General features: G+C 42.1%; 1 protein-coding gene across 3 annotated transcripts; it reads left to right on the top strand.

Moving 5' to 3' along the window:
- Nucleotides 1–689: 689 nt before the first annotated feature.
- On the top strand, nucleotides 690–25719 carry LOC106567851 (neuroligin-3). Of its 3 annotated transcripts, XM_014137662.2 has the most exons (7): nucleotides 690–916; nucleotides 3667–4348; nucleotides 5841–5891; nucleotides 7267–7416; nucleotides 8203–8388; nucleotides 20626–21415; nucleotides 23346–25719. In XM_014137662.2, the coding sequence occupies exons 2-7, from the start codon at nucleotides 3865–3867 to the stop codon at nucleotides 24214–24216; spliced, it is 2532 nt and encodes an 843-aa protein (XP_013993137.1). In that variant the 5' UTR covers nucleotides 690–916; nucleotides 3667–3864; the 3' UTR covers nucleotides 24217–25719. The 3 variants fall into 3 exon arrangements, with proteins under 3 accessions (XP_013993137.1, XP_013993139.1, XP_013993140.1); XM_014137664.2 differs by lacking the exon at nucleotides 5841–5891; XM_014137665.2 differs by lacking the exons at nucleotides 3667–4348; nucleotides 5841–5891 and having other exon boundaries at nucleotides 700–916.
- The last annotated feature ends 716 nt before the right edge of the window (nucleotides 25720–26435 follow it).

Here is a 26435-nt window from a genome sequence, read left to right as displayed (position 1 = left end):
GCACCAGATACTGCATGTGTTTGGGTGGGTGATGCTGAGCGCCTCTTTATAATTGGAACTTCTTTTACAACTATAAACCATTTACTATATTAGACCATTCACATTTTAATGTTTTAGTAAAGACATCTAATCAAAGGCTAAATTCCTTATTCATTACCAGCACCATTTTCCCATTCAAACGTTGACATGGTTTTAGCAGAATTTGCTGAATATTTTCGAATGATTCCCATTGAATTGTCAGGAAGACAATGCAGATTATAGGCCTATCCTTAAACAGCATTGGCTATGCTTAGGCTATCACACACCCAGCCTACATTTAGACCCTTATATTTGAATTTTAAATTAGATGAGACCTGAGTCTGCATCACTCTGTGTCTTTCATTAGGCAGTTTTTCCTAGCCACTGTGCTTCTACATCTGCATTGCTTGCTGTTTGGGGTTTTAGGCTGTGTTTCTGTATAGCATTTTGTGACATCTTCTGATGTAAAAGGCCTTTAGAAATACATTTGATTGATTACACAAGGGACCCGGGGAAAGTCTACCTGATGCGTTAGATTCCATATAGCCTAATTATTACAATGAAATATACATAATTTTGATTAGACCATGATAGAGATACATTCCCTTTACTTCTTTACTGCCTGTCTGTCAGCTCACGCGTATCCCCATGGTTGCCTAGAAACGCGAAGACAGTGGGCGCTCCTGACCTTGCCGTCGTGAACGAGCTGCGCGCGCACAAACCAAGAGGGCTAATATATTAATGTTAATCAAGAAGACAAAATAGAACATGTGAATTGAAAGCAAAATATTTGCATGCGATTTAAAAAATAATAATAATGAAATGTAGTGCCATGAAAACGAAATGATATGGAGAAGAGCAAACCGGGGATGAAGAGTAGGAGCCTCCGTTAGAGCAGGTGAGTCGAAAATTCCCTTTCCATGAGATGAAGGTTTGGCAAGATTTTACTACACACCACGATCCCACATAGCAGGATCATGGGTATTCTTTTCATAATATGATGTATTTTAATTGCAGCACATCTAAACATAATTGTATAATATGTTGATGATATTTAGATGTTTTGCATGTGATAATTAGGGTCAACATTTGCAACGTTTTATTCATCAACCGCATCCTTGGTGTTTATTTGGGAATTTGGAGGAGCAGGGCTGTCTGTGGCTTGGTCTTTTGTGTGAACGTCTGGTTTTCAGTCTCTTTTTCACTCTGACATTTTAACGCATCGTTGCCTATTACTGGTGAATCAATGCCACCAGCTCACCTTCAACGAGGTGTTCTGTGACATTATCATCCTTATACCCTGTAACCGTGCATGTTTTAGTTTTTACACTAAAACGAGTTGGACTAATTGAACGATTTGGAAGGATTAACACTGATTAAATTGCAAGGGCACCGGATTTGGCTATAGCACCTTACGTGCCTTACAGAGATTCGAGAAATAAACTGCTTTATTTGCGCCGCACTCCGGTTACCTTTTAGCCATCACCATTCTGCCAATGGTCACAGGCTGCTACCTTGGAATCGCTATAATGCAATTGGGATTCATTAACACAAATGTATAGGCGAGATGTCAAAGCATGTCATGTGTGTCCAATTACACTCCCCGTGTAGAGTAATTCACTACAAGTTGTCATTGGGGATGTGGTTGTAATTGTGCTTATGACTGGCTTAGCCAATAGGGCCACTGATATCATTACATTATTGTGGGCCTGTCACCGCAATAACGGACCTCAACAATGTTGTTTTTTCAAACGCATCTTTAAATGCATAAATTATTTTTTTGCCCAGCTGTGGCCCATAAATGCAACATTTGTAGACTATATTCATGATGTTAACACACCTGTTTTGAGTGTGCTCTAACTTATGGTTAATTGTCTGTATTTGACATATTTGAGTATATTCGAAAGCATTAGGCTAATGGCCTACACTCAAAGTGACCATTGTTGTTCTCTATGTATTTTCTTAATCAACAGCCTTTTCATTGGGACTGAAAATTGCACACAGCTCAGGAAAGTAGGACAGGTTGCAGCATTTAGTTGCAGACTTAGACACAGGGCTGGCCTGTCAGTATTTTGAAGTGATGATTTTAATATAAGGATATTGAGAACTCTGGATTATTTATTTATTTTCAATGTAGGCTACACACACTGCATGGGCATCAGATAGCTCCCACAGCATTGCAAGTATAAGAGACAGAGGGTTGTAATCTATTCGTATTCATGTCTTGTCGGGAAGTCTCTTCCATCTCCCCTGCTAGTCTAAACGCAATCCTATGTGTTTAGGGAATACACCTCGTCAGCTTTGCCTGGCCCCCTGATTAACCTGCTCAAAGTATAAGTAGCTGAGGCTTACTTTGTCAACCTTTAGCCTGTTTCTGTATCCATACATCATCCAATAAATTGCAATCATTGCACAAGTTGAAAATAAACAAATAAAAACAGCCTATATAGGTGATAATGAGACATGATAGACATTTTTCTATCATGTTAACTACCCCCACCCACACATGGTCCTAGCTACATTCACCACTCCTTTCTGTTCTATTTTCACAACCCAGCTTGTACACTTTTGAAGAGGTAGAGGACTCAGAGATATTTCAGTTTTTTGACAGAATCATTATCTGTTCATTCCAGAAAAGAGTAGGTTTACTTTCAGGTGCCTCTACCATGGTCTATCAATAAATGCTAAAGGAATTATTTTAGGGAAACAAACTTGTGCTTGCATGTTCTTGGAGTCATCCATACCGACAAGCAAGTACCCAGCCTGATGACCCAGGAGACTGGTTACACTGTTTCTATTGCCTGTAGCTCTGCAACACTGTTGTTTCACTGTTTTCATTAGGATTTAGTCTACTGTTTAGATGTTTTACTGGAGGGTTGTTGTTGCCATTCTGCTGTGGCTCTATACAATACACATGCAGGCATCATGGGTAAGAACATGATTATATGGCACTGTACTTCCTTCCATCACAGCTTTTCATCCTTCCACTGAAAGGTTACATCAGTGTTGTTTTTCTGATATTTCTGTCCCGTTCATTACTGTCTTTTAAATGAGAGAAAGTGAATGTGCAGTATACTACTAAATCCCTTATTTCCAGATGCACTGCAGTATACAACATTCTGCCTTCATCGATGCAGATGTTTTTTCAGATAGTTCAAATCTTCTCCCCATGGTAATGTTAGCCCACACTAGAACCATGAAAGGGTGTTTATACAGAACATGACGCTGGAAATTATATCGCCTATTTGTAGAGTAATATTTGTCCCAGGTGAAATCGTTAAAAAAAAGAAGACAATTGAGGCCAATGAGCATATCCTCTGCGATATATATTTACATATACAGTATTTACATTCACATTCTGCTGGATTACAGACAATACTACCACTCACTCACCAAAGTAGTGTGTTCAAATGGTCCCTTGAGTTCTCCCAAGTGATTAGTGTGCTTTGAAATGATTGTGTGGGTTGTCTACAGGGAGCCTATCTTCTGTGAAAGCATACGGATGATGAGCAACTCTCGCTCTATATATTTAGAAGCCCCAGTTTTCAAGTAATCTGGCAACATAGTCCCGTCAGTATACTCAGGGGCATTGCAGTAAGCAACCCACCGATGTTTGCTCACCTAACCATTTGTCTCTCTTGTTTGCAGCTCGGTTTCAGAACAGCAATGAGAATTGGAGCTGGAGATGAGTGAATACCTGGGCTTTGTTAATTTGTTTTTAGTAACCATTGGAGCCCAGGGCAGGTTGAGCGATGCCTGGTTAAGTGGAATACAGTAGGTCATAGGGGTTGAGAGGACACTCGAGTGTACATTGGCGTGGTGCAAGGGCACTCACTTGCCCAGAACATGTGTTTGGCAGAGTTTACGCACCATGTGTTGCCTGCACACCTATCAAATCGGCGAGGAACCGCAACCATCGCCACCCGCCGTGGTCTTTTAATGTGGATGTTATGTTCCTACTGGCCATTTACAGTGGTGACCAGCCAGAACTTCAACCCGACTGTGAACACCCAGTTTGGGAAGCTGAGGGGCCTCCGGGTCGCGGTGCCAGGCGAGGTCCTTAAGCCCGTTGACCAGTACCTTGGGGTGCCATACGCTGCCCCTCCCATCGGGGAGAAGCGCTTCATGCCCCCAGAGCAGCCCTCTTCCTGGTCAGGGATCAAGAATGCTACCCACTTCATGCCCGTGTGCCCTCAGAACATCCGCAACACAGTGCCTGAGATCATGATGCCCATATGGTTTACCTATAACCTGGACACAGTGGCCAACCTCATTCAGGATCAGAACGAGGACTGTTTGTATTTAAACATCTATATTCCAACAGAGGATGGTGAGTGGAACGGGTAAAATGGACCAAAGGGACAATCCATGTTGTTTACTGTATTACCCTTGCTGTCACCTTGCAATCATCGTGTTTTGCGTATGCAGCAGTTGTCATTGTGCATCTCATTTGTGCCACCCCAAGTTGTTTTCTCATCCAAAGTCATGTCACCAACTCTTCTTCATCCTGTTACACTGTTGACTCCGTTCATTGTGTTCTCTACGGGAAAATCACACACTGATATAAAACCTATTATTGCGTCAGACAACTAATAATTTAAAGTCAGAATATAGCCTACAGCATGGCCTAACCTAACTACTGGGAATGGCTCAATAGTTATGATAAATCAGACTCAGACATTTGTTAGGCCGGTGAAATGTTTATTATTGTGCACTAGAGGCCTGTTGTTTACAATGTGAACGCCTTATCCGTGGAACAATCTGAGGTGCAATACATTTATATATTTCTATGCTATGGATCTGTAGATCAATATTTACTTGACAAATTCGGAGGTGCTTAGTCTCAAGTAAACACTATTGTGATTGATAAACACATTTCCTTTCCTTCATTTCTTTTGTAGAGTATTAGGGCTCATACAATATACAGACCGAGTGCATGTGAAAATGGACTGTGTGCAACATTGTGAAATCATTATGATTATTATTTAATTCGATGTATATCTTTAACCCCCTATCCCACTGCCTCCCTTGTATAGTTCCTGAGGTGATGCAAAGTAAACCGGGTTGGGAATTGGGTGCCTGCATGCTTCTTCAATTTTTCAGAGCCTTCTGTTATTTTGTAGTCTTTCATTCGTTTTTCAGTCAAAAGAATATCCAAGGAATGTGCCAGAAAACCCAACAAGAAAGTATGTAGAGAAGAAGGTATGTAAGCTAACAAAGGAGTAAAAAGGAGCAAAGTGACTTCAGAGTTGGCTCAAAACCAAGATCACATCGTCATCGTATTTGAAAATCAAACACAGTAGAGCCCGATATATTAGAGAGCGATATATTAGAGACCGATATATGTCGGTCAGAGGTGTGTGCGTCCATCCATGCCTGAGAGTGTGTGTGTCTCTGCTGGGAGAAATTAAGAACAATCCAGAGTAAGATCATTCCACACAATAACATCCACCCATGACATGTTTATTCGAAAAACACATTGATTTCTATACATTTTTGATTTGTTATTATTGGATAGCCATTAATGAAAGAAATCAACATTCTGATGTCAAAAGTTACTGTTTGTACAATATATAAATCAATTTTTTTCTGATTGAGTCATGGCAATGAAAAGGAGAGTATATCATATCTTACCTCAAATTCTGCATAGCCTATGTTTACTGCAAACAAACATCCTTTTGTTTTTACAGTAATGCCATTTTTGACAGATTTTCTGAGACACAGATTGGGATATCACTATCTTCCTTCCTTGGTGGTCAATCATGCTATTTTTGAATTCTCTTGTACTTTTTTGTTTTTTTCCTCCTTGATGTGATTCCTAGGGGCCCACAGCAAGAGTCAAGGAGTGGATTTCTCTCATGGTGACAGTGAAGGTATTTTTGGTGCTCAAAGTTTAATGCATGACTTTTTTTTTTGGACACTTTTTGACTTTTGATATTTTCCTAGACTTTCGTCTTCGATCTTACCTTTGACAACTCAGAAGTGGTTCAACCTTAGTTTATCAGTGGGCATGCCAAGTCAATTATAAGTCACTTGATTCTCTCAGTGTCTTCGCTATTTCACTCTCAATTGATTTGATTTGGACATCCATATCATATCTGCAGTATTTTTTGTGTCATGGATTTTTTGGGACACTGAATACTGATTTTGTCCTCTAACAGCCCCCTTGAAGACAAATGCTGGTCAATTTGCCATTGATCCCAAATTTACTCCATTTGAACAATGACTCACATGGGTTATTTCTTATGTCTTTGTGGCTATACCAATCAACAAAGATATTATTTTATAGTACCGTAAATGGAATGGGAGTGCAATAAATGCACATATACAGTACCTCTTCATGTTTTGAAAAGTGAACATTTTGCTGTGTCTTCTAGGGATCACAGACTGTGCTATCTATAACCAACTACATCTTATCTCAAAGTCTCCTCCACTACCTCTCTGTGGGTCTCATGAGAGGACCGTATGAGGATGAAGCTATTACTATTCACTACATACCGTACTGTTCAAGAGATTGAGTGTGATGTAGGAAATGGGTGTCTTATGTTATTTTATGGCAACTCACACCTTTCTCACATTGACACTGAACTTACAGTTAAGGTCATATGCCTTATTCTTTTTGTGAACAATTTATTTATTTCTTTGTAAAAAAAAATTCATTGGGGAGGGCAGTTATATTGTGGGGAGGGTTTATATGCCTCATTCTGATGAAAAAACTATATTTAGTAGTAGTTGTTTTAGATGCAGAGAAAATCATGTCCTGCAATTTAACCACTATTATGACAAATGAATTGATCGGAGCATGGTGCACAGAAACGACCACCTTGTCTGAAGAAGCATGCTCTGTTGAACATAGTGAACACATAGTATTAACCAGATACACTTTAGAGATACTAGATGTGAAAACGGTATATTGCTAATAATAGAATATTAGAACATGGCTCAGGCTCTAGTATAAACACAGTTTTGTGGGGGGAAAATATTGACATAATATAGATCCCTGTTAGGCCTGTATGAATAGTGTCCTTGCTTTGCATTCTTGTCTCCATTGGTGCGTCACAACCAAGACCCTAATCACCGAAGCACATCTGCTAAAATCAATACCATTACCTTGAGCTTACCTTCAGCTTTAGTGGTGTAAATGTTGCTGAGTCTACCGTCTGGTAGGGGTTACAGTATTCTGATGTTGCATTACCTTGCCTGTAAACCTTTACAGTACAAATAGTAAATGGCTGATTCTCTCTGCAGACATTCGGAACACTGAGGCTAGGCCTGTGATGGTCTACATCCATGGAGGATCCTACATGGAGGGGACAGGGAATATGATCGATGGGAGTGTGCTGGCCAGCTATGGGAATGTCATCGTCATCACTCTCAACTACAGGGTCGGAGTACTAGGTGATGGGATTCTCTTACTATCTCTGAATGGTGTCTGTGGAATTTCTTTTCAGTCTAGAAGATACATTTTCTTCTACTCATAATGTTGATCTCCACACAGAGATCCAATTAATATGTACGCTTATGCCAGTTATTCAAACTTAAATTAATTTGTTACATTTCTATCATTTGCTATGTAAGTCATTTTCTCCTGGTGTGTAATGTATAATCCCAGGTTATGAAGGCAAGGTCTTTTTCAGTATGTTATTGTGTTGAGGAGGGAGTAAGATTAGAAATCCTCAGTCAGAGGATAATGTTTAGGACTATTAATCGCCTGCTTGGTGTATACAAGCTACAATATTCCAAAACACTGTTCATCTTTTTTTAACTAACCTGCAGAGAAATTGACCGCTTTTGTCAGGCCTGGAAGACTGATTTAAATAGGAAGGGATGCAGGAATCACAGCCAAGGTCTGGAGTCTTTCTTGTAGGAGCGATGTCACAGCTGTAACATTTCATGTATCTCTGTGCGAGGGGCGGAAAGGGCCTGCCCCCCTGTCTGTGATTGATACTGCATAGTGGAGAAGGCATATTGGAGAAAAAGACTGGTTGCAACTCAAGGAACCGTGCAGTGAGAGTATCCTTATGAAAAGGAGGAGGAGGAGGAGGAGGAGGAGGAGGAGGAGGAGGAGGAGGAGAATGATGTACTGAGCTAGGTATTTAACCTGCTCTGGTATGGTAAATCACAGATAAAAGTGTGACAAGAAAGAAGTTAAATAACACTAATATCCTCTGCTGTACACTTCAGGGTTCCTCAGTACAGGTGACCAGGCAGCTAAAGGAAATTATGGACTCCTGGACCAGATCCAAGCCCTGCGTTGGATCAGCAAGAACGTTGGCTATTTTGGAGGAGACCCTGGTCGCATCACTGTCTTTGGATCTGGGATTGGAGCCTCCTGCGTTAGCCTGCTCACACTGTCCCACCACTCTGAGGGTAAGACTAACACTCAACCTGTATAGACAGGGTGGGGGGATGGGATGGGGATAGTCACCAGTGAATTTCAGGCCGAATGGGAATGCCTTTATATAGCTTTATTGCCTGATAAACACACACAGGCCCCGTGATTCCTCAGCCTGCAGTTTTCACAGACACATACTAGGTACTATATTATCTGGTACTTCATCTCAATGTATAGCTTTATGTGGAGCATTAACATTAATGTGTTGTGCTCTGTAGTATTGCTTCAGGGAAGTGACTTTATTCACTGTGTTGAAACAGATCTACTGTTATCTGCTTTTATTTCTACTTTGATGTTTTTATGCAAAAATAAAATATTATATTTCTGTATTATGCCATTATTTAGTTTTACCTTTACATTATAAAGGGTGTTCGGAAAGTATTCAGATCTCTTCCCTTTTTCTACATTTTGTTACGTTACAGTCTTATTAAAAAATGTACTAAATTATATTTTCCCCTCATCAATCTACACACAATACCCCATAATGACAAAGTGAAAACAGGATTTTAGATATGTTTGAAAATTTATAAAAAATTTAAAATATAAATATCTTATTTATGTAAGTATTCTGACCCTTTGCTATGGGACTCAAAACTGAGCTCAGGTGCATCCTGTTTCCATTGATCATCCTTGAGATGTTTCTATGACTTGATTGGAGTCCACCTGTGGTAAATTCAATTGATTGGACATGATTTGGAAAGGTCCCACAATTGGCAGTGCATGTCAGAGTAAAAACCAAGCCACGAGGTTGACGGAATTGTCTATAGAGCTCCGAGACAGGATTGTGTCGGGGCACAGATCTGGAGAAGGGTACCAAAAAATGTCTGCAGCATTGAAGGTCCCCAAGAACACAGTGGCCTTTGGAACCACCAAAGACTCTTCCTAGAGCTGACCACCTGACCAAACCGAGCAATCGGGGACAAGGGCCTTGGTCAGGGAGGTGACCAAGAACTCGATGGTCACTCTGACAGAGCTTCAGAGTTCCTCTGTGGCGATGGGATAACCTTTCAGAAGGACAACCATCTCTGCAGCACTCCACTAATAAGGCCTTTATGGTAGAGTGGCCAGACGGAAGCCACTCCTCAGTAAAAGGCACATGATAGCCCGCTTGCAGTTTGCCAAAAGGCACCTAAAGGACTCTGAGACCATGAGAAATAAGATTCTCTGGTCTGATGAAACGAAGATTGAACTCTCAGCGGCAGGGACTGAGCTAAAGAGGATCTGCAAAGAAGAATGGGAGAAACTCACCAAATACAGGTATGCCAAGCTTGTAGTGTCATATCCAAGAAGACTCAAGGCTGTAATCGCTGCCAAAGGTGCCTTAAACAAAGTACTGAGTAAAGGGTCTGAATATTTATGTAAATGTGATATTTATTATCATTATATTTTATAAATATGCAAACATTTCAAAGCCTGTTTTTGCTTTGTCATTGTGGGTTATTGTGTGTAGATTGATGAGAGAGAAAAAAAACTACTGAATACATTTTAGAATAAGGCATTAACGTAGCAAAATGTGGAAAAAGTCAAGGGGTCTGAATACTTTTCCGAATGCGCTATATACAATCCTTATCCTCAACTAAAAAAGGAATAGTTTCACCAAAATGGTGCCGGAGAAGAAGGCTGACGTTTTACGTGGCCCCAACTGATTGTGTTTTTTGTTCGTATATTTGCATTGTTTGTAACTTATTTTTTAACTTATTTTGTACATAATGTTGCCGCTACCATCTCTTATGACTGAAAATAACTAATGGACATCAGGATTGCGATTACTCACCACGGACTGGCAGAATCCTTTTTTCCCTTTAACGAGTCTGATGAGCCCGACTCAAATTATATACTGCTTTCTTGGGAACAGGCCCAGATCCCCTTGATTTGCGTGGAGAAAAAGGGGCCAGAGGGCGGGCTGCCTTCTGAGAATTCATTGGCGATCAAATAAACCCCTACTTCCTTCCATTCTGCTAGCAAACGTGAAATCTTTGGGGAATAATATCGATGACCTACGCGGAAGATTAAACTACCAACGGGACATTCAAAACTGTAATATCTTATGCTTCACGGAGTCGTGGCTGAACGGCGACACTATCAACATACAGCTGGCTGGTTATACGCTGGTTATACGCTAACAGCGATGTCTTGTAAGACAAGGGTCGGCGGACTATGAATTTTTGTAAATAACAGCTGGTACACGATATCTAAGGAAGTCTCGAGCTATTGCTCGCCTGAGGTAGAGTATCTCATGATAAGCTGTAGACCACACTATCTACCTAGAGAGTTTTCATCTGTATTTTTCGTAGCTGTTTACATACCACCACAGACTGAGGCTGGCACTAAGACAGCATTGAATGAGCTGTATTCCCCCATAAGCAAACAAGAAAACGCTCACCCAGAGGCGGCGCTCCTAGTAGCCAGGGACTTTAATGCAGGGAAACTTAAATCCGTTTTACAAAATTTCTATCAGCATGTTAAATATGCAACCAGAGGGAAAAGAAATCTGGACCACCTTTACTCCACACACAGAGACGCATACAAAGTTCTCCCTCGCCCTCCATTTGGCAAATCTGACCATAATCCTATCCTCCTGATTCCTGCTTACAAGCAAAAATTAAAGCAGGAGCACCAGTGACTAGATCAATAAAAAAGTGATCAGATGAAGCAGATGCTAAGCTACAGGACTGTTTTGCTAGCACAGACTGGAATATGTTCCGGGATTCCTCCGATGGCATTGAGGAGTACACCACATCAGTCATTGGCTTCATCAATAAGTGCATTGATGACGTCGTCCCCACAGTGACCGTACGTACGTACATACCCCAACCAGAAGCCATAGATTACAGGCAACATCCGCACTGAGCTAAAGGCTAGAGCTGCCGCTTTCAAGGAGCTGGACTCTAATCCAGAAGCTTATAAGAAATCCCGCTATGCCCTCCGACGAACCATCAAACAGGCAAAGTGTCAATACAGGACTAAGATCGAATCGTACTACACCGGCTCTGACGCTCGTCGGATGTGGCAGAGCTTGCAAACCATTACAGACTACAAAGGGAACCACAGCTGAGAGCTGCCCAGGGACACGAGCTAAACTACTTCTATGCTCGCTTCGAGGCAAAGAACACTGAAACATGCACAAGAGCACCAGCTGTTCCGGAAGACTGTGTGATAATGCTCTCCGCAGGTCAACATTCACAAGGCCGCAGGGCCAGACGGATTACCAGGATGTGTACTGTGAGCATGCGCTGACCAACTTGCAAGTGTCTACACTGACATTTTTAACCTCTCCCTGACCGAGTCTGTAATACCAACATGTTTTAAGCAGACCACCATAGTGCCTGTGCCCAAGAACACTAAGGTAATATGCCTAAATGACTACAGACCCGGATCACTCACAGAGTGCTTTGAAAGGCTGGTCATGGCTCACATCAACACCATTATCCCAGAAACCCTAGACCCACTCCAATTTGCCTACCGCCCCAACAGATCCACAGATGATGCAATCTCTATTGCACTCCACACTGCCCTTTCCCACCTGGACAAAAGGAACACCTATGTGAGAATGCTATTCATTGACTACAGCTCAGTGTTCAACATAATAGTGCCCTCCAAGCTTATCAATATGCTAAGGACCCTGGGACTAAACACCTCCTTATGCAACTGGATCCTGGACTTCCTGATGGGCCGCCTCAGGTGGTAAGGGTAGATAACAACACATCCGCCATGCTGATTCTCACCACAGGGGCCCCTCAGGGGTGCTCAGTCCCCTCCTGTACTCCCTGTTCACTCATGACTGCACGGCCAGGCACGACTCCAACACCATCATTAAGTTTGCCGATGACACAACAGTGGTAGGCCTGATCACCGACAACGATGAGACAGCCTATAGAGAGGAGGTCAGAGACTTGGCCATGTGGTGACAGGACAAAAACCTCTGCCTCAACGTGATCAAGACAAAGGAGATGATTGTGGACTACAGGAAAAAGAGGACCGAGCACGCCCCCATTCTCATCAACGGGGCTGCAGTGGAGCAGGTTGAAGGCTTCAAGTTCCTTGGTGTCCATGTCACCAACAAACTAACATGGTTCAAGCACACCAAGACAGTCGTGAAGAGGGCACAACAAAATCTATTCCCCCTCAGGAGACTGAAAAGATCTGGCATGGGTCCTCAGATCCTCAAAAGGTTCTACAGCTGCACAATCGAGAGCATCTTGACTGGTTGCGTCACTCCCTGGTATGGCAACTGCTCGGGGTCCAATCACAAGGCACTACAGAGGGTAGTGCGAACTGCCCAGTACATCATTGGGGCCAAGCTTCCTTCCATCCAGGACCTCTATACCAGACGGTGTCAGAGGAAGGCCCTAAAAATTGTCAAAGACTCCAGCCACCCTAGTCATAGACTGTTCTCTCTGCTACCGCACGGCAAGCAGTACCGGAGCGCCAAGTCTAGGTCCAAGAGACTTCTAAACAGCTTCTACCCCCAAGCCATAAGACTCCTGAACACCTAATCAAATGGCTACCCAGACTATTTGCATTGCCCCCCCCCCCTCTTTTACACCGCTGCTACTCTCTGTTGTTATCATCTATGCATAGTCACTTTACTAACTCTACCTACATGTACATATTACCTCAACTAACCGGTGCCCCCGCACATTGATTCTGTACCGGTACCCCCCTGTATATAGTCTCGCTGTTGTTATTTTACTGCTGCTCTTTAATTACTTGTTACTTTTATTTCTTATTCTAATCCGTATTTTTTTAAACTGAATTGTTGATTAGGGGTTTGTAAGTAAGCATTTCACTGTATGGTCTACACCTGTTGTTTTCGGCGCATGTGACTAATAAAATTTGATTTTATATTTAAACGAGTTCAGTTCACGTAACTGGGTTGACTTTAAAATGAGGGACAGACTTAAAATTAAATAAATAAATTAAATAAATGCAAATCTTCAGAAATGTCTTTGTCAAAGCAAGAATATAACTAGAGCTTTACAGTGATAGTGAAACCTTGAATACATTTGGGGTTAAGCGGGATAAAACCTTCATGTCATAATGCCGAATTTTCCATGTGGTCTATAATAAAGGGCACATCATTTAATTTAACAGGCTTTTGAAATTCACTATTGGTAAACAATTTCTACTTAAAATATCAAAGGGACGCGAAATGTACTCTATTTGTGGTACGCCCCAACTCCAAATGGATCCAATCGAGTCCTTCAGAGGAAGTGAATTGTTTGGATATGTGGCTAGGGTGGTGGGGTAGTGGTACAGTTAAGTGATGGCTATTGTTCTCCTCTCCTAAATATAATCAGACTAAAAGCTTTGCCTCTTAAAGAGTGAACCCCTTTAACAGATCCACCTATAAATTCAAGGTAGTGTATGGATGGAGTCTAACTATCTAGCTATCTATCAATTTAACTTTATATATTTACATTTTATACATCAAGACATGTGTACACAGAGCACATACCATGCAGCATCTATTAATCAATATAATAATCTTTAAACCTCACTCTGTTTTACACTCACTAATTTATCCCCAGCGTTTCAGAAAGATTTGCTCGTATTTCTTTCTTGCCCTCACGAGAGTAAATGGAAGGAGGGTTGTGAATGAATTGAGGAATGTCACTCAATCTGAAACAAAGATAGTGGCGTCTGTGCCTTTCCATCACCCACAACACACACGCGCGCGCACACACACACACACACACACACACACACACACACACACACACACACACACACACACACACACACACACACACACACACACACACACACACACACACACACACACACCACCTCTTCTCCTCTAATCAATCAGCCCTTTATTACATCAGGCCACAGCTCTAAAGGCACCAGAGCCGGCTTAGGCCCCTCTCACTGAGATTGTGTGAGCCAGCGTGATACTGTGGTATACAGACAGACTAAGCAAATCTTTATATCATATATTTTTCAAGCATTAATCAAGAACCACGATCACCATTGGCGATATAATAAAATATATATATATTCACTGGGAGAAATGTTTTCCAGATGTTTTTCCACTGCCTGGCTGTGTAAAATGAGGTTGTTTCACTACAGGCCAAATTTGGTTTGATGGGATCATAACAAAGTAAAAAACAGGAAGGTCAGTTAAGTGAATAATAGAAGTGAATCATATAGTATAATCAAAGTGGATAATTTAAGGGACTAAAGAGCAGTGGGATTTGTCCTTTGTTTTCCAGACATGTCTGCTTTGGTTAGTGGATGTGATGTATGTCCTGGTAGCTTGAAGCTACACTTCAGCTCAATGCTCAGGTCCTTGCACTGACTGTAATCTATGGCCCTCTGAATATACTGTCTTTATCTGACAGTATGCATTATGTGGGTTGAATGCTGTAACAACACAGAATAAAAACATTGAAAGTCCCGTTTGGGCTCCCGAGTGGCGCAGCGGTCTAAGGCACTGCATCTCAGTGCTAGGAGTGTCACTACAGACCCTGTTTAGATTCCAAGCTGTATCACAACCGGCCGTGATTGGGAGTCCCATTGGGCAGCATACAATTGGCCCAGCTTTGTCCGGGTTAGTGTTTGGCCGAGGTAGGCCGTCATTGTAAATAAGACTTTGTTCTTAACTGACTTGCCTAGTTATATAAAAGGTTAAATAAAAATAAATTAAAAAACAGTAGTGAATGCCCATTTCTACTTATCACTTATTAACCATTTATTCACATTACTTTACTTTAATAAACATTTTATGACTTTATTATTATAATAAAATAAATACGTTTTACCTCCTTTTTCTCCCAAATTTCATGATATCCAATTGTCTTATCGCTGCAACTCCCAAACGGGCTCGGGAGAGGCGAAGGTTGAGTCATGCGTCCTCCAAAACATGACCAGACAATCCGCGCTTCTTAACACCCGTCCGCTTAACCCGGAAGCCAGCCGCACCAATGTGTCGGAGGAAACACCATCCAACTGACAACCGAAGTCAACCTGCAGGCGCCCGGCCTTCCACAAGGAGTTGCTAGAGTGTGATGAGCCAAGTAAAGCCCCCCTGGACAAGCCCTACCCTAACCTGGGCGACGCTGGGCCAATTGTGCGCCGCCCTATGGTACTCCCGGTCGGTTGTGACACAGCCTGGGATCGAACCCGGGTCTGTAGTGACACCTTAGACCGCTGCGCCACTCGGGAGGCCCCATGACTTTATTATTTCATTCAAAATGCTGCTGCCTACGCTGTCTGACAAAATCACTATTTTAGTAGTTCTTCAAAGTAAATAAGTCATACTTTTATGACCCTGAAAACCAACTGTCAATCACTTAGATCATGTATTTTCAGGCTTGCGAAGCAACTGCTTTCTATCCCTCTCGATTGGCCTTCTCTCTTCTCTCAGTCTCCATGTCTTGCTCCGCACAGACCGGACAAGTTTAAGCGGGCGTGCAATCGATTATGGTCATTGTAGTTAATTACCACGTTTTCTGCGCTAAACTGTGTAGAATATTGGCCTGTTGGAAACTACAACTCCCTACTACATTGCACAGTTCAGGCTTGATCTGATTTATCCATATAGAAACTGCATATTGAGCTCAGAAAAAAACAGAACGAAATGGAATTCAAATACAGTGAGGGAAAAAAGTATTTGATCCCCTGCTGATTTTGTACGTTTGCCCACTGACAAAGAAATGATCAGTCTATAATTTTAATGGTAGGTTTATTTGAACAGTGAGAGATAGAATAACAACAGAAAAATACAGAAAAAGGCATGTCAAAAATGTTATAAATTGATTTGCATTTTAATGAGGGAAGTAAGTATTTGACCCCTCTGCAAAACATGACTTAGTACTTGGTGGTAAAACCCTTGTTGGCAATCACAGAGGTCAGATGTTTCTTGTAGTTGGCCACCACGTTTGCACACATCTCAGGAGGGATTTTGTCCCACTCCTCTTTGCAGATCTTCTCCAAGTCATTAAGGTTTCTGACGTTTGGCAACTCGAACCTTCAGCTCCCTCCACAGATTTTCTATGGGATTAAGGTCTGGAGACTGGCTAGGCCACTCCAGGACCTTAATGTGCTTCTTCTTGAGCCACTCCTTTGTTGCCTTGGCCGTGTGTTTTGGGTCATTGTCATGCTGGAATACCCATCCACGACCCATTTTCAATGCCCTGGCTGAGGGAAGGAGGTTCTCACCCAAGATTTGACGGTACATGGCCCCGTCCATCGTCCCTTTGATGCGGTGAAGTTGTCCTGTCTCCTTAGCAGAAAAACAACCCCAAAGCATAATGTTTCCACCTCCATGTTTGACGGTGGGGATGGTGTTCTTGGGGTCATAGGCAGCATTCCTCCTCCTCCAAACACGGCGAGTTGAGTTGATGCCAAAGAGCTCCATTTTGGTCTCATCTGACCACAACACTTCCACCCAGTTGTCCTCTGAATCATTCAGATGTTCATTGGCAAACTTCAGACGGGCATGTATATGTGCTTTCTTGAGCAGGGGGACCTTGCGGGCGCTGCAGGATTTCAGTCCTTCACGGCGTAGTGTGTTACCAATAGTTTTCTTGGTGACTATGGTCCCAGCTGCCTTGAGATCATTGACAAGATCCTCCCGTGTAGTTCTGGGCTGATTCCTCACCGTTCTCATGATCATTGCAACTCCACGAGGTGAGATCTTGCATGGAGCCCCAGGCCGAGGGAGATTGACAGTTATTTTGTGTTTCTTCCATTTGCGAATAATCGCACCAACTGTTGTCACCTTCTCACCAAGCTGCTTGGCGATGGTCATGTAGCCCATTCCAGCCTTGTGTAGGTCTACAATCTTGTCCCTGAGATCCTTGGAGAGCTCTTTGGTCTTGGCCATGGTGGAGAGTTTGGAATCTGATTGATTGCTTCTGTGGACAGGTGTCTTTTATACAGGTAACAATCTGAGATTAGGAGCACTCCCTTTAAGAGTGTGCTCCTAATCTCAGCTCGTTACCTGTATAAAAGACACCTGGGAGCCAAAAATCTTTCTGACTGAGAGGTGGTCAAATACTTATTTCCCTCATTAAAATGCAAATCAATTTATAACATTTTTGACATGCGTTTCTCTGGATTTTTGTTGTTGTTATTCTGTCTCTCACTGTTCAAATAAACCTACCATTAAAATTATAGACTGATCATTTCTTTGTCAGTGGGCAAACGTACAAAATCAGCAGGGGATCAAATACTTTTTTCCCTCACTGTAATTGCCAGATAAATTAGTTGTTTAAAAACTGAAAAATAACCCTAATTTCGGTTAATCGCTCAGCATTAATATTCAAATACAGGTCTCAGAAAAACAAATCATATTTGAAAGTATTTTGAATATCTCTCATAAAAACCTAATATTTGAGGTATTTGAAAATATGCAAGTTTAAAAAAAATTATAATATTTGATGGCAGTCAAATATTTGATAAAGAACAAAAAAATTACTACAGTTCAGTTAATCTAAATATATGATCTTAAGTACATGGTTTGGAGAGCTCTTAGATATGAACCTCAATATAACCTATAGCCCTGAATGAAATACATGAGGGACGTGGAATCACCTCAACATTAGAGTAGACCACTTTTACTGCTTCAGAATGACTAACAAATATATTTTTCATAATGAGACAAGGTAATACTAACACTTGACATCAAGTTGTTATACATGTGTAGTAACTTTGATTATTACAATAGAAACATTGTTGTTACATAGGACTTTGGAAATGGCTTTATAATTTAATATTAATGGAGTTATTACATAAGTGGAATAAGAAACAGTCACTATTCCTCTTGTGTACAGTAGTTAAAAGTAATTACAGTTTTATTCCACAGACACAAGAACAGTTTAATGTTAAGTGTTACTGAGAATGCTAATAGTAACAAAATATGGCTATTAAGTGTCGAAAGGAAATCAACTACAGCTAAGGTAGGTGGAAAATCAAAAAACTATCCCTTTACAGACGGTATAGTGTGTGTTTGAAAGAAGAACACTTACCCTCAGATGGACAGAGGTTCCAAGTAGTTTTTTGTAAGTATCCAAATTGATGTTTGTAGTGTTTGCAAATGGCTTGTAATTACTCTGCAGTATTTTCATGTATCATAAAATTAATTGCAGCTTTCGACCTTTTCAGTGGCATGTTGAAAGAGCCATACAATAGTTGAGTGTCACAACTTATTTATACTTATCTTATACTTACAAAATGTAATTGGTTAATTGGTTTGACTTGATTATGTACACCTGGGGCAATTGACATTCAGGAGAATGGACATTTACAAAATGTTCAGATATAAATGTATTGTATAGATCAAATATGACTGCCTGATAGATTGGAATAGTATAGGAGATTGTGTGTGCTCTATTCATGTAAAGGGGTGCGTAACTGGTGGCAGGGAAGTCAGACGCAGGAGAGCAGAACTAGGTAGTAGCCGGAGCAGTTTAATCCAAAAACCAACGGCATAAAAATACAACAGAACAATGGGTACAAAAACCCGACGTGCACCAGTAAACATGTGCACAAGCACTTACAACAAACAATTCCACACAAAGACATGGGGGGAACAGAGGGTTAAATACACAACAAATAATGAGGGAAATGGAAACCAGGTGTGTAGGAAAACAAGACAAAACAAATGGAAAATGAAAAGTGGCTCGACGCTGGCTAGAAGACCGGTGACGCCGACCGCCGAAAGCCGCCCGAACAAGGAGAGGAAACAACTTCGGTGGAAGTTGTGACAATTCATTCTATCTTCAACATGCAGTTCCGATACAGTCCTGCCATTAGTTGAAGGCAGCCAATCCAATAGTTTCAGAAAAGTAGTCCCTTACTGAGATCTGTATTCAAATATTTTTTTAAGTACTTGTTTTCTCAGATCTGTATTCAAATTGTTTTAATAAGTAGTTACTTTCTGAGATCTGTATTTAAATAGCTTTAAAAAGTAGTCATTTCCACAAACTATGTTTAAACTACAGGTATCCCAGGTCTGAATTATACACATTTTGCAATGACTTGTTAATATGATTTCTGAGTGCCTAACAATATCCCCCTGGAGGTCAGCGCCACTGGGCACGTTCCCTGCGTTCACAGTCGGTAATTCGATCATGATTCATACAAGGTAGTTGGCTAGACTAATTTACCAATCTGAAAGATTTTTTGACATGGGCTAATGGATAAATAGAGAGAAACTTCTGATGCACAATCAAATTTCAAAATTACTGTACACGTCCTTCAAATAAAGTGGTGGCCCTGCATAGCCAAGTAGTCTTTGGTTAAAGAGTGTCCCTGAGGACGCAGCTATTGAGACACGATGCGATGACTGACTTTGTGTGTGCTACTCTGGTGTTTTTAGTTCCCTGCATGAGGGCTGCCTGTTATCGCATACACACCTGCTCACACACCCCCTGATGTGGTATTGATTTTGGAGCATGGTTTCTGTCAATGTTTATTATTTGGTTTGCCTGGCTGTCCACGGACCTCCATTACACTTGGTTCTGATGGACATGCTGTGACTGTCAGCAGAGAGAGTGAGAGAGCTGTGAGTGTCAGCAGAGAGAGAGAGAGAGCTATTCCACATCAAGATCACTGGACCAATTCCTGCACAAAGTTAGGTTGAATTAATAGTATTTCTTAAAATGTAATCTTAAAGGTTCATTTAACAGTCAGTGATGTTTTCAACAAGGCTACTGTGTGTATTCACAGTGGAGTCACTGACTCATTCCCAAAATCAGTGCTCTCACAGATGAGTGCCACAAATATGATGCCTTTGTGTTGAGTGAGAGTTTAATTAATTCAAATCCCTTTTTAATGTGGCCAATGTTTTGAGACCTTGCATATGCACCACTTACTAAGCTTTATTTTTAATTGTGAATTATATACTCTCAATTAGAATTAATATCATTTTTAGAGTTCCATCCTTTCCCTCGATATTATTTAGTGATTTATCTTTCGTTAAAGGAAAATTAAAGTTAACTGAGACTGCAGATACACAGATTGAAAAAGCGATGTTGATGAGGTTTGTCTATCACGATCTCAGATGAAATTGTGCGGTGAACACAAATTATCATCAAAAGTCTGGTCAAAACTGACCTCTCATCATCAGAACCTAGATAGAGATCCTATGAAGCTACCAATATGTTTTCCGGGTAGGCCTAAAAATGTACTTTCTCAGATGGTTGTTGACCAAACAGCCCTCCTCTGATCTATGTTTGTGTCTGTCCGTGCTGTGATCTCCTCAGGCCTGTTCCACAGAGCCATCATCCAGAGTGGCTCAGCCCTGTCCAGCTGGGCCGTTAACTACCAGCCTGTCAAGTACACCCGCATGCTGGCCGAGAGGGTGGGCTGCAACGTGCTGGACACCCTGGACATGGTGTCCTGCCTGCAGAAGAAGAGTGCCAGAGAGCTGGTGGAGCAGGACATCCAGCCAGCCCGCTACCACGTAGCCTTCGGCCCCGTCATCGATGGTGACGTCATCCCCGATGATCCCGAGATCCTGATGGAGCAGGGCGAGTTCCTCAACTATGACATCATGCTGGGCGTCAACCAGGGGGAAGGGCTGCGCTTTGTGGAGACTGTTGTGGACCTGGAGGACGGCGTATCTGGCAGCGACTTTGACTTTGCTGTGTCGGACTTTGTGGACAGCCTGTATGGCTACCCGGAGGGGAAGGACACCCTGAGGGAGACCATCAAGTTCATGTACACGGACTGGGCTGACAGGGACAACCCGGAGACCAGGAGGAAGACATTAGTCGCCCTGTTCACTGACCACCAGTGGGTGGAGCCCTCGGTGGTGACGGCTGACCTGCACGCCCGCTACGGCTCGCCCACATACTTCTACGCCTTCTACCACCACTGCCAGAGCCTGATGAAGCCTGTGTGGTCGGACTCGGCCCACGGGGACGAGGTGCCCTATGTGTTTGGCATCCCCATGGTGGGAGCCACTGACCTGTTCCCGTGCAACTTCTCCAGGAATGACATCATGCTCAGCGCTGTGGTCATGACCTACTGGACAAACTTCGCTAAGAGTGGGTGAGTACATTACACTGAGATCTGGTCAGCCTTGATTGTATAGTAAAATAATGGGGTCATTCTTTCCCATTTGTGTCCCTGTATTTTCCCAAAATGTTTTCCTAATCATATTTAGATGCGCATTGAAGCCTGTGCAGAAGAACCAATATTTATAGATATACAGTATAGACACACTTCACATGTACAGAGCCTTCAGAAAGTATTCGCACCCCTTGACTTATTCCACATTTTGTTGTGTTACAGCCTGAATTAAAAAATGATTACATTTAGATTTTTTTGTCCGTGGCCTACACATAATACCCCAGGATGTCAAAGTGGAATTCTGATTATTTTTATTTTTCCAAATGAAATATCGAATCAATAAGTATTCAATCCCTTTGTTATGTCAAGCCTAAATAAGTACAGGAGTAAACATTTGCTTAACAAGTTGCATGGACTCACTCTTTGTGCAATAATAGTGTTTAATATGATTTTTGAATGACTACCTCATCTCTGTACTTTGAGCATGGTGAAGTTATTAATTACACTTTGGATGGTGTAACAATACACCCGGTCACTACAAAGACACATGCGTCCTTCCAAACTCAATTGCCGGAAAGGAAGGAAACCGCTCAGGGATTTCACCATGAGGCCAATGGTGACTTTAAAACAGTTACAGAGTTGAATGGCTGTGACAGGAGAAAACTGAGGATGGATGAACAACATCGTTGTTACTCAACAATACTAACCTAATTGACAGAGTGAAAAAAGGAAGCCAGTACATAATACAAATATTCCAAAACATGCATCCTGTTTGCAACAAGGCACTAAAATAATACTAGAAAATGTTATGTTTGAGGCAAATCGAATACAACACATTACTTATTTTCAAGCATAGTGGTGGCTGCATCATGTTATGGGTATGCTTGTAATCATTAAGGACTGGGGAGATTTTCAGGATAAAAAAGAAACGGAATGGAGCTAAACACAGGCAAAATCCTAGAGGAAAACCTGGTTCAGTCTGCTATCTACCAGACACTGGGAGATGAATTCACTTTTCAGCAGGACAATAACCTAAAACACAAGGCCTAATCTACATTGGAGTTGCTCACCAAGAAGACAGTGAATGTTCCTGAGTGGGCGAGTTACAGTTTTAACTTAAATCTACATGAAAATCAATGGCAAGACCTGAAAATGGTTGTCTAGCAATGATCAACAAACTATTTGACAGAGCTTGAATAATTGTTTTAAGAATAATGGACAAATGTTGCACAATCCAGGTGTGGGAAGCTCTTAGAGACTTATCCAGAAAGACACACAGCTGTAGTCGCTGCCAAAGGTGCTTCTACAAAGTATTGACTCAGGGGTGTGAATACTTATGTAAATTAGATATTTGCAAACATTTCTAAAAACATGTTTTCACTTTGTCATTATGGGGTATTGTGTGTAGATGGGTGAGGAATTCAGGCTGTAACACATCAAAATGAGGAATAGGTCAAGGAGTATGAATGCTTTCTGAAGGTACTGTAGAATTGTAGATGATTCTCAGTAGAAGTAGGGTTTTGAATGTGCTTCAATGAAAAATGTAGGGCAGTGTTTCCCAAATCCAGTCCTCGAGTACCCTCAGCGGTACACATTTTTGTTGTAGCCCCAGACAAGCACACCTGATTCAACTTGCCAACTAACCATCAAGCCCTCATTGAGTTGAATCAGGTGAGTTTGTCCGGGTCTACAACAATGATTTGTGCTGTTTGGGGCACTCGAGGACTGAAGTTGGGAACACTGATGTAGGGAATGCTGAGCCCTTGAGGAGAGACTGTGACATTACATCAACCAGTCTCACAGCTCGCAACTTGCCTGTTGACATCCCCCATAATGAAACAAATGAAAGCTTAATGTCTTCTATATGGGTAGTTAATCTCTGATCCCTGTCTTCACTGTTTATTTGCAGGGATCCCAACAAGCCAGTTCCCCAGGACACCAAGTTCATCCACACCAAGGCCAACCGCTTTGAGGAGGTGGCCTGGTCCAAGTACAACCCCCATGACCAGCTGTACCTTCACATTGGCCTGAAGCCTCGCATCCGTGACCACTACCGCGCCACCAAGGTCGCTTTCTGGAAGCACCTGGTGCCCCACCTGTATAACCTCCATGACATGTTCCAATACACCTCCACCACCACCAAGGTCCCTCCCCAGGACACCACCAACTCCAACGGTAAGAGGACTGGCACCACCAAGCGTCCGCCTGTCTCCACGGCCCACAGCAGTAATGGGGATGGGGAGGAAACGGGTCCTCTGATCGTGGCTAACCCGAGAGATTACTCCACTGAGCTGAGTGTCACCATCGCTGTGGGCGCCTCACTACTGTTCCTCAATGTGCTGGCCTTCGCCGCGCTCTACTACCGTAAGGACAAGCGCAGCCGGCAGGATGGCCACGGCAGCCCCCATCAAGCCAGCCCCCAGCGACAAAGCAATGGCAACGAAGTGAGCCACACCACCACCACCATCGACGAGAGCCTGTCCCATCAGATGACCCAGAGCAGCCAGATGAACCAGTGTGACACCCTGCATGACCTCCATGATCTCCATGACCTCCATGACCTCCATGACCTTCACGACCCCCTGCACCTCTCCACCAACATGGACTACACCATGACCCTGCGCCGCTCACCAGATGACATCCCCCTGATGACACCCAACAATATCACCATGATCCCCAACTCCTTGATGGGCCTTCCCAATATGCACCCCTACAGCACCTTCCCAGCTGGGTACAACTCCACAGGCCTGCCCCACTCCCACTCCACCACCCGGGTATAGACCCAGCCTGGGACAGATGACATACAGACCACAGGGGACAGAGATTGTAGAGGTGAGTTGAGGTGCGTGCTGTGCTGTACAGTAGTTTAGGAATGAATACAAAACAGTAGTTGGGATGGGATGCGTGGGTAAGATAAGTTTGAATTTATGTTCATGCTGCAAGAGCCATGCAAAGCTTTTTCTGCTCGAAGGGTGCAGAATTGCCGCCAATATACTACTGCCTCCTCTTCCTCACAGAAGGAGGTCTATAAGCAGTGTCATTTTCTTATAATCATTTTCAAAGCCTTTGTGAGCTGGTTAAAACATGGGAAAAAAGCTTTTTATTTCCCATTCTTGTCTTTTGAGGGTAACATTTATTTGTTTCTTTCTTGTACGACCTCAGTATAATGTTTGTACAGTTGGATTTGTACGGGAAGCTTTTTTCTTACTATGATATCTGCTTTGATTTTCAACAATTCTTTGTGGAACAATTAACATCTGGACTCATCCCTGACTGAAAGAACATTTGTAAAAAGCAGAAAATCTGTGTTATGAAGCTATTTTATACATATTCCTCATGTTACTCACAACTTAAAAGGGTATTTTTTACTTACTGACTAAAGAATGGCTTGTTACTGTAACATTCTCTGCTTAGAGAAATAATGTTACGGCGACTGTGATGAATTGAACCTTTACTACAACATTGATTACAATTTGTAGTAAAAGTATCACATTTATCCAAACAATATTTCTATTTGAATATGCACAACGTGTGTGCGTTCGTGTGTGCGTGTGTGTGTGTGTGTGCGTGTGTTTGTGTCTGTTTGCGTGCGCGAATGTTTGTGAGCGTGCGTGTGTCTGCGCACACGCGAAGTGTAATGTAAAAGTGTAAATTGGTAAGACATTTGTTTGAAGTATTGGCTTTCATCATATTAGTGTTGTACTCCGATCTATGGTCGTCTGTTTAAGTACCTTTGTTATTTTTCAGTTAACTGTGTCTTCTTTTGCTAAACACGTACTGCGAATGCGACTTCTGCTTTGTTATAAACAGAGAATAGCTTAAGATGGCACCTACTCTAAACAACTGATATGATTCCATTGGCTTGGCTTGTTTGTACAGAATAAACTTAGACCAGCAGGTTTTTTATTGTTATTTGTCTATATGAATATAAAGGTATTCAGTAAGATAATTAAGTATATCACAATTGTATGTATAAACTACCTGAATCAATCAGATTTTAAAGAGTTTTGCTTAAAATATTGCAGATTGAGCAAACTGAGTTTCACCCATAGGCTTCATCCCATTTACACAAAACCCAGATTTTGCAGCATAACACGTTTTGAAGCATTACTATGAAAGGCTCTTTTGAATTCAATGTGAACACTTCACAGTATTATTCTGGGAGAATGCACATCGCTCTGAGAATTATTGTCATCTTGCTTTCTTTGATACGATCATAGAACACAATTGACTAATACTACTGTTCAATATCAATGGGCTGATTAAAGATTTTTTGGAACTGAGTTGTCTTCTTGTCAAAATCCATCAACAGCTTTACTATGAGTCAGATATGGCTAGATGGCCAATCTAATTCAATTGTATCACATATCAAGATTATTTTTCAACGGAAAACAAACAGCACAATTTCAGCTTGGATTTCAGCATCGGGGCAATGCCCCATATATGACTGGGACCAGTTGAGATTACATAGACACAGCTTTAGCATATTATCATAATCTATGGTACATTTGTAACTGTATGTTGATTTTTTGGTCAAGGGCTATGACTGGGGAAAGTCAAAGAGGATAAGAGGGTACAGGCACACTCCAAAAAGACAGTGTGGTGTTTGCTCCAGCTGCACACTGGGACCATTGTAAAGAGTGGGCTTTGACATCAACTGGGTCAGGGATGAGGGAGGGGAGGGAGGGAGAGTAGCAGCTGGATCCAGCCCTCAATGTCCCCTTGTTAGTCTACTTAATCAATGTCAGTCCAGTGGCATTTCCATGGTAGGTCTTTTGTTTTATACCTTTGGTCTGTATATTCTTCATATCTCTCTGTGTTTCCTGAAGATGCTTCTCTGAAGAGCCGAACACACCCAGCAGCCAGAGCTTGCTCTCATTGACCATGTGGTGCCCTTTACGTACCTCAGATAGGCAGCACACATACTATGCAGACCATGAATAGCCTGGCTACTAAGAGAGAATAAACTGCCCATGCAGCAGCCCACACATGATCACAC

This window comes from Salmo salar, chromosome ssa13 (assembly GCF_905237065.1).
Source record: "Salmo salar chromosome ssa13, Ssal_v3.1, whole genome shotgun sequence".
Lineage (NCBI taxonomy): Eukaryota > Metazoa > Chordata > Actinopteri > Salmoniformes > Salmonidae > Salmo > Salmo salar.
This window is presented reverse-complemented; position numbering and strand designations above follow the sequence as displayed.

Bases quoted from the DNA above. Each gene is read 5' to 3' on its own strand.
- LOC106567851 (XM_014137662.2), top strand. From the start codon at position 3,865: ATGTGTTTGGCAGAGTTTACGCACCATGTGTTGCCTGCACACCTATCA. The intron at 4,349-5,840 runs GTGAGTGGAACG...TGTGATTCCTAG, and splicing joins CTATATTCCAACAGAGGATG to GGGCCCACAGCAAGAGTCAA. The intron at 5,892-7,266 runs GTATTTTTGGTG...TTCTCTCTGCAG, and splicing joins CTCTCATGGTGACAGTGAAG to ACATTCGGAACACTGAGGCT.